This window comes from Coffea eugenioides, chromosome 2, assembly GCF_003713205.1.
Source record: "Coffea eugenioides isolate CCC68of chromosome 2, Ceug_1.0, whole genome shotgun sequence".
Classification (NCBI taxonomy): Eukaryota; Viridiplantae; Streptophyta; class Magnoliopsida; order Gentianales; family Rubiaceae; genus Coffea; species Coffea eugenioides.
Window position 1 is genome coordinate 68,150,128 of NC_040036.1, and position 9,212 is coordinate 68,159,339.

A 9,212-nucleotide genomic window follows, 5' to 3' on the forward strand; every position below is an offset into this window, starting at 1 on the left:
CATAGGAGGATTTTCTGGCGGCTAAGGTTTTGGCCAAATCCTGTATATAGGCATTGTCGAATGTAGAGAAAGGAGAGAATGTTTCTCAAAGGTTTATCTCTTCTCTTTAACATCCCTGAAGCTCCTTTCTTCCTTCCTTTCTTGTTTTCCCTTTTCTGATCTCCCCCAGATTTTCCCCAAGTTCCCTTGGATTTTTCCTCTTTCTCCTTTTTCTCTCCCCCGAAACCCTTTGCTTCCTTTTCTGGTTTTTTCTCCTCCTGTTTCTTTCTTTTTGCTGTTTTTTCTTCTTCCTCCTTCAGCCACCTCCCTCTCTTTCTCTGTCTTTCTCCCTTTCTTCCTTTTTTCTTGCTCGAAACTCTCTCTTGTTCTTTTTCCTTCCCCCAGCCTCTCGGTTTCTTTTTTTCTTCTTTCTTTCACTCTTACCCGAAGCCTCTCTCTTGTTTCTTCCTCCTTTCCAGATTTTGTTTTTCAGATTTTTCCCAATTTTTTCTTCCAAATTTCTACCAATTCAACAAGTGTCCTTGCCACCTAACCCCTAAATATTGTGGTGTCAAAAAATCAAAGATACATGTCTAATGCTCACCTAACCCACTTAGCTATTTTGCATGGCCTCCACCTATCTTTTTTTTTTTTTCAAAAGAAATTTAGGGTAACCAAAATGTTAATTCTTAATTGAGATTTACCTGCAAATTTTCACTTTATTTTGAAGCAATTGAATTTAAAAAGATTAAAACATATTTTTTTGTGAGAATTTTCTCTTTTTTTCAGAAATTTAATGCAATAATGTTTTAAAAAAAATGATGAACCTAATTTACTAAAATAAATAAAAATAAGCACTAACTATCATTTTGCAAACTTAGTCAACTAAAACAAAAATAAAATAAAAACAAGAATAAATAATAAAAAAAATAAAGCTAAAATTGAATTAAATAGAATTGAAATTTTGGTGTCTTTTTGCCTTTTAGACACTACATTCTCCATTTTTCTTTTCATTTGAGGGTGAGTTGTATATTTCTAGGTTTCCCTTGCATTATATCACAGCAACCTGAAGTTTGCCAAACTTCTCAATCTGAGAAAAAGAAAAGTGATATTCTCTATTAGATTCTGAAACATGGTTTGATTGTGTTGTAAGCAAAAGTATTCATCATGTAGCTCATATTTGTCCTTAAGTGTGCATTTCGCAGTTAGGAGCTCTTCACAATAGCGGCATAATAAGCATCTAGCCTGAAATCAACCTAAAATAAAGTAGCTTTTAAGACTAGTACTGTTAATGCGTGTTCAGTATCGATAATTAGGATATATTTTCTTCTCCATTTTTGCTATTAGGTGAACGCATTACAAGAGGGACTCAGCTGTTATCGACTATAAGTGAAACTCCAAATGAATTGCCTGCAGTTCCATCTTGCGGTTATTGTCATGCTAAGAGATTCCATTCAGAATCTCCTAATTTTTGTTGTTCTGATGTGGAAGTTTTGCTCAAAGAAAACAAGTTACCTGATGTGCTGGTTGAATTATACACTGGAACTAGCGAAGAAACTATTTGTTTCCGCACATATGTTAGGACATATAATAGCTTATTTGCCTTTACTAATTTTGGTGTTACATGTGATAAGGAATTATGTAAGAGAAATAAAGGTATATATACCTTTAGAGTCCAAGGGCAGGCATATCATTTTTATTAATGAGCTGATTTCTCATGGAACAAATAGGCTATATTTACAGCTTTACTTTCATGATACTAAACATGAGCTGGAGAACAGAATGACTTTTTTAAATAAGTCAATTGAGTTTATTGTTTCAAAATTGATGAAAGTCATGGAAGCCAATCCATATGCCTATTTCTTTAGAATCTTGAGAACTGTTCCAGATCTAGATTCATATCAGATTGTGTTAAGGACTGAATGCCAGAATCATTAGAGAGTATTCAATAAGCCATCCGTTTCACAGATAACAGCTTTTTGGGTTGATCGTAAAGATATTGATCAAGGTTATGCCAAACATATCAGAGTTTATACTCCGCAAGGTCACAACCAATGTATCCAGTACTATTATGGTTGCTATGACCCTCTCCAATATCCGCTATTGCATCTGTTTGGTGAAACTGGTTGGCATGCTGGTATTAGGAGATTTGAGAGTAGGAATACAAAGAAAAGAAATAGGACCTCGAACAAGAAACCCGTTACTGTCAATTCTAAGAAAGTAAGGAATGCTGATGAAATTATTCAAAATGAAGAGCAAAGTAATGCAAAATCCTATAGAATAAATATTCTTGCATTTTTATAATATAGAGTGTTTTATAGAAATCAAGCTAAATCTATTTGTTTGGTGTTGTTTTCTAATATTGCAGCTGTCCGTGAAGCAGAAAGCTTAAAAGAATTTGTATCTATGCGCGAATACTATGCATATAAATTCCAGATGCGATCCGAGAACAGTCCAAACATACTTAACACTGGTCGAGAACTGCTACAATATGTAGTTGATATGCATGTAAAGATTGAAATGCAAAGGCTTGACTTCTTCCAAAGCAAACAAAAGGAAATCAAAACAAAACAACTGCAAGGTATAATGGATTCTGTTTCTTAGGGTGAATATAGAGGCTCTCAAGTTGGTCAGCGAATTGTGCTACTAGCTACATTCATTGGAGGCCCTCGAGACATGAAGAGGCGGTACATGGATGCTATGACTTTAGTTCAAAGGTTCGGAAAGTCAGATCTTTTCTTAACTATGACTTAATGATTCATGGAAAGAAATTAAAGAGCATTTACTTCCAACTGATGAAACAGCCAATAGATATGATCTACATGCTTGAGTTTTCCATGCTAAGTCGAATGCATTAAAAGATGAAAAGGTTTTGGTGAAAGAGATTTTCTGAGAGATCACTATTTATACTTACGTGATAAAATTCCAGAACAGAGGCTTGCCACATGTGCATTTCCTTAATATATTGAAGTCTAATTCCAAGCTATATTCAACAAATTCTTATGACCAGATTGTTTCAGTTGAGCTGCCAAATAAAGAAATGTATCCTCACCTATATAAGATGGTCAGAAAGTATATGATGCATGGACCATGCGGTAACGATAACCCAGATAATGTGTGTATGCGCAATAGAAAGTGCAAAAACAAATATCCTAAGGAATTTGTTGCTAAAACAACACACACATTAAATGGTTATCCAAAATATAGAAGGAGAGATGATGGCAGATATGTTGTTATCCATGGAAAAAATTTATATAATAGGTGGGTTATTCCATATAATACCTACTTATTAGCTAAGTTTAATTGCCATATAAACGTCGAAATCTGTTCTACAATTAAGGTTGTCAAGTATATGTACAAATACACATATAAAAGACATGACAAAATCAAGTTTCAATTAAATCCAAATGATAGCTCAATTATAGTTGATGAGATTAAACAATTCCAGTCAGCAAGATGGATAGGAATAGCAAAAGCTATGTGGAGGATATACAGGTTTGCGCTCTATGATATGAAGCCATCAGTTATTCGTTTGCAACTACATCTAGAAAATTTTCAGCCATTGACTTTTGATAAGTGTGCAAATCTGAAAAATGTGCTAAGAAATCCGGCAGCCAAGCGTACAATGCTCACTGAGTTCTTTAGAACAAATGCAACAAATACCGAAACTAAATCTTTGAAATATACTTATGTTGGGTTTCCAGAGCATTATGTTTGGATTCCTAAATATCGAGCACGGAAAAAAAGAAAGCCAAATGGTGTTGTCCGAAGGATAGTTACAGCAAATCCAAGTGAATGCGAGAGATATTTTTTGTGACAACTATTCCTGAATGTAAGAGCTCCTAAGTCTTTTGATGATTTGAAAATAGCCGATGGTGTTTATGTCAATGTTTTAAAACTCGGACTGTTAGTTGAACCAGTGAGGTGTTCTGGTCAAGATTCAACTAGTCAGACCTGTTCAACCCTAGTTCAATGAATTTTTAAAAAAATAATATATATATATATATATATATATGCACAAAATAAGACATCCAATGGACTAATTTAAAAAATTATATGATAAAAAGTTTAATATTTTAAAAAAATTTTGATTTTCAATAATCAATTTTTTACATTATAAGTTGAAATAAATAAATTTCATTTCAATTTCAATTATATCTACCAAAAAATAATCTTAAATCCAATCAAAAAATAACACAATAGTTTTAAATTATGCAAAATTCATGTCTATAAGAATTAAACATTGTGAGTTTAAATTTCAATTCATGTTTTTGGGATTTAAAGATTGCAATTTAAAACAAAAAGAAGTTTGGAGGAAGTCAGAAGAATCGAAAATAGAGATGCAAACTTGATAAGAAACAAAAAATGAGATGAAAGTGAGTGGTTGTGACATTTAATAATTAGTCTTTGGGATTAAACAAAAATAATTCCTTTTTTTAATTTTTTTAATTTAATAGACAAAAATAAAATTAAAAGAATGGAAGATAACATCAATAAATTAAAACTAAAGAGGTTGGATTAAAAAGGGGTGACAAAAGAAAAGAGGGGAGAGAGAGAGAGAGTTAAAAATTAGAAAGAAAGAATCATGAGAAGATAAGATTTTGTAGGAAAAACAGAGGAAAAAAAGATGGAGATTTGTTTTATGTAAATGTGTTATCAAAAGAGACTAATTGGATGTGATGGTGCAATGGTTACTATGTTGGACTTCTATAGCAAAGATCCCAAGTTTGATCCTTGGCAGTTGCATTTTGCAAAACTTAAAAAATATTGAGGGAAAAATTAAAAAATCAGGAATTACTTGTTCGACCGGTTTTATCGGTTTTGATGAGTTTGACCGGTCTTGACTAATTATTTGACACTTTCAACTGCAGCATAGAACCGGACCAGTGTCACAACTAGTTTGCGATTCAACCGATCAAACCGGCCAGTCCAGTTCGATTTTCAAAACATTAGTTTATGTTGATACATTTCGTGAAGTAGCAATGATAAGGGACTATATGCTCTGCGAAGATTATTTGCTATCATCTTAGTGTTCTTCCCTCCAGTGACTGCAAAATAGCTATGGCAAAAATTTGAAGAGTCTATGTCAGAAGACTTTTACAAAATTCCGGGTCTATTGCCTAAGGAGATTCAATTCAGAGTGCTGAAGCATATAAATGATGTAATAGCATCAATGGGTAAAAATATAAATAGCTTTGGCTTGGTCCCAAGAATTCTCAAATTTCATGGTTCAAAAAATGAAACAAGAGATACAGCAAGTGAAATGCATATTAGAGTGACTGATGATGAATTAGTAGCAATTCAGTTACTAAATTCTGATCAAAAGATTGCCTTTAATGTTGTACTCGAATCTGTTTATGTACACAAACAGGGATGTTTCTTTGTCGATGGCCCTAGTGGTACTGGAAAACCTTTCCTATATAAAGCTCTTTTAGTTAAGATCAGATCAAAAGGTGATATCGCTCTTGCTACAGCAAGTTGTGGAGTAGCTGCATCAATACTCCCAAGCAGCAGAATAGCACATTCTCGATTTAAGATCCCAATAGACATTGATGGAACAAACATTTGTAGAATTGGTAAGCAAACAGCTTTAGCAAAACTGCTCCAACAAGCAAAACTGATTATTTGGGACGAGGCATCAATGGCAAATAGAATCTGCATTGAGGCGGTAAATGATCTGCTAAAGGATCTGATGGACTCTTAAGAACTATTTGGCTCCAAAATTATTGTTTTTGGTGGAGATTTTAGACAAGTTTTGCCAGTTATTACTAATGGAGGAAGGAATGACTTTGTTGAGGCTTCTCTTGTGAAATCTTATATATATGGCAATAGCTTCAGAAACTATATCTTAGAGAAAATATGCGTGAAAAATCTGATCCATCTTTCCTGGACTACCTACTTTCTATAGGAAATGGAACACAGGAAAAAATTCACAATGATTATATCAAGATCCCAGATCCTTTTTTGATTCCATATCAAGATGAAGGCACTTCTTTATCAGAGCTGATTTCTACAATTTATCCATCTTTTGATGATTTTTGTCAAAGTGATCTACCAAATCTAAATAAAGCTATACTAACAACAAAAAGTGATTTTGTTGATTATATTAACTCAACTCTCATACAACAGTTTCCGGTGATGCTTCTGAATACACAAGTACAGATAGGACTCTTAATGTTTGTGACCAAGCTACATATGAAGATTTTTGAATAGTTTTAACTCCAAATGGTTTTCCACCTCATCATTTACAGTTAAAACACAATTGTCTTGTAATGTTGTTTAGAAATATTGATCTGCCAAAAGGCCCATGTAACGGTACTAGGCTTATTATCAAGTCTCTTAGAGATAATGTTATAGATGCGGTTATTAGTAGTAGTGGTGAATTTGCAGGAAAACAGGTGTTCTTGCATAGAATTCAGTTCAGAACTTCTGCTGATAGTAACTATCCTATTCCTTTTGAGAGAATTCAGTTTCATGTTAGACTATGTTTTGCAATGACCATAAACAAGGCTCAAGGCCAGACATTAGATACTGTTGGTATTTATTTGCGTGAACCTGTTTTTTTCACATGGTCAATTATATGTTGCTTTGTCTAGAGCAAAGAATGCTAACTCAGTGAAGATTCTAATTAAGCATCCATTTTGTGATAGTAATCAGTACAATCTGACAAAAAATGTTGTTTATCAAGAAGTTTTAAGCTAGCAATAGACCAATGATTTCATTTGTTTGTTTTCTTTATATAATTCCTTTTGCAATCTGTTGAACTGCATGTAAAGACTGATGCAACTATATAAGGCTTCTCATAGGTGTTTTCACATGTGCTTACCTATTTTATTAGAATTCTCATGGACCGACCAACTTTACCAATTGCTGAAATTAAAGCTAGGCAGTAAGAGTAGACGTGCCTAATACAAGTTGCAGAAAAATAAAGACTTGCTTTATCACAATCCAAAAAACCAGTTGGATACCAAAAAATGACTTTGGTTGATGAATAGGTATAAAAGGTTATATTTATACATTTACATCATTTTTTTATTAATTGTATTTAATGTATGATATATGTATTTAATCTATATTTCAAAGGGAACTAAAGTGCACACACTCATCTATGGAACTGATATCTAGTTCTTTCATAAGTATTTTGAGTTGTACAGGCGCTACTATGTGTCAAATGCAAAGGTCATGCCAATTCTTCAAAAGTATTAAGACCCATGAAGGAGAATGTATATGGACTATCGACAATTCTACTATTGTTGAGCCAATCAATGAATTAGAACCGCCTCTATTACCATCACTCTATGGTTTTACGCCGTTTAACAAAATCTATGACCACATTGCTGATAATTCACATATTGGTAACTAATTATTATGTTTAACTTTGCATCATTTCCTTATTATGCATGTCTATTAATGTTCCTTTTTCTGCATAGATATGTTCGGCATTGTTGTTCAGCTTCTGCCAAAAAAAGAACGGACACAAAATTCTCAATCAAACAAGAGACAGATAGTTATTATTGACCAATGGTATTGCCTATAACAAATTACTTCCTCTATTGGCCCTCTAAATGTCATCATACATAAATTTTTTCATAAGCATTGTTTAAATGTCATTTTCAATTGTATTCCTATCACTCTTACTCTCTGGAATGACTGACATTCACGAAGGTAGTGCAATAGCTGAGATTCTCAACACAGAACCATGCGTTGCTGGGATTAGGCTCAAAGCAACTTCTTTTCGAAGTAAGAGAAACAACATTCTTATACTACGATTATACAAAGTTTTAATATAGGCATTTGGTAATAAGACTTGTTACTCTCTCATTGCATTATCTAGCTATCAATGTGTAGACAAAGTTTGGCACATCTATACTGATTAATCTGCCATTACCCGAAGTTGTTGAACTGTGCAATTGGTAATATGATCTTGTTCTTTTCCTAGCAATTATTTCAATACACCTAATTCTTACTCTTACAACCTTTTATGCATTCCTTCCTTATAGCTATTTGTTACAATTCAGGTATAATGAAGAAGAGGAAAAAATTCAGAGGCTAATTTCTGCTGAGGCATATGTAAATAGAGAGTTTCTTCTTCCTATGCCACTAGCTTCTGACATTAAAACTATAGATGATTTGCTTTCGCTGCTAGAAGTATAACAATAAGATCCTTTTTCTATTACCATTAATTCTCTTTTACATCATTTCACTTGTGCCTCTTATATTGCAGAAAAAAGCAATATGGGTACAAGGAATTCCTCAATTGTTGGATAGAAGTTAAAACCTTTGGTATTATGCTTGTCCTTTTTGTCATAAGTCTCTTCGAGCAAACGAAGAGTCACAGGTGCCATGCATGTCCTACAACAAAACTATTCGTGTAGAAGCCAGATTAGCTTACTTTTTCCCCCTGAAACGAAATCACAATCTATACTCACTTTTTTGCTACTAAGAAGATTCATAGTAACAAGAAGAATTTTGCTATAACAATCCCTTTCCATTGTAGGAGCCGAATGACTATTCAGCTGAAAGATTATTCTAAAGAAGTCAAGCTCAATCTGTATGGCGAAGACATACAAAAAATACTTCCATACACAGTAGAAGAATTGAAATCTCAGTAGCAAAGGGTGAGCATGCATTTCTATTTATAACCAAATAACACCTTTAGAAAAATGACTTCCTATTCGATATTGTGCTTTCCTTTGTTTTTAGGAAATCTCAACAGCAAAGGGTGAGCATGCATTTCTATTTATAACCAAATAACACCTTTAGAAAAATGACTCTTCCTATTTGATATTGTGCTTTCCTTTGTTTTTAGGGAACTATTTCCTATGATGTTATAGAAGGAATGATGAACAAGAACACCATTATTTGTTTAGTCAAAAAAACTTCTAGCTTCTACGAATCATATGGAACTGATGAATTTGCTACAATCATTGCTCATGCTATTCCTAATATCAATGAAGACATGCTCAATTCTTTCATCACTAGTTGTTCTCTAGTTACATCTAATGAACAATACATAGCCTAATTTTTCAAAAACCTTAGCAAATGCCAAGACCATTGCATCATCAGACACAATTTCTACTCCCACTAAATCAGAGACTTGGCCAACTACTGTTTCTCGACAATAAAAGAAAGACAAGAGTAGCAGTGATCAATCTAAGTCAGTGACAGCTTTGAAAGTAGCAGAATGCTCTTCAAAGAAGCCACACACTGAATGACAAATTTCATGTGCCTTA

At 33.4% G+C, this 9,212-nt stretch overlaps 2 protein-coding genes across 2 annotated transcripts; both read left to right on the forward strand.

Moving 5' to 3' along the window:
• Positions 1–5,062: 5,062 nt before the first annotated feature.
• Positions 5,063–5,683, forward strand: LOC113760087. Its single transcript, XM_027302661.1, has one exon. It carries the CDS (start codon positions 5,063–5,065, stop codon positions 5,681–5,683), a length of 621 nt encoding a protein of 206 aa, XP_027158462.1.
• A 155-nt stretch (positions 5,684–5,838) lies between these two features.
• Positions 5,839–9,001, forward strand: LOC113760088. Its single transcript, XM_027302662.1, has 5 exons — positions 5,839–6,155; positions 6,263–6,512; positions 7,828–7,892; positions 7,998–8,127; positions 8,789–9,001. Exons 1-5 carry the CDS (start codon positions 5,839–5,841, stop codon positions 8,999–9,001), a joined length of 975 nt encoding a protein of 324 aa, XP_027158463.1.
• The last annotated feature ends 211 nt before the right edge of the window (positions 9,002–9,212 follow it).

What these genes read in the sequence shown, in the direction of transcription:
- LOC113760087 (XM_027302661.1), top strand. Translation starts at nt 5,063, where the DNA reads ATGTCAGAAGACTTTTACAAAATTCCGGGTCTATTGCCTAAGGAGATT.
- LOC113760088 (XM_027302662.1), top strand. Translation starts at nt 5,839, where the DNA reads ATGCGTGAAAAATCTGATCCATCTTTCCTGGACTACCTACTTTCTATA. An exon ending in GTACAGATAGGACTCTTAAT is followed by an intron (nt 6,156 to 6,262) that starts GTTTGTGACCAA and finishes AATGTTGTTTAG; the next exon opens with AAATATTGATCTGCCAAAAG. An exon ending in AAGGCCAGACATTAGATACT is followed by an intron (nt 6,513 to 7,827) that starts GTTGGTATTTAT and finishes ATCAATGTGTAG; the next exon opens with ACAAAGTTTGGCACATCTAT.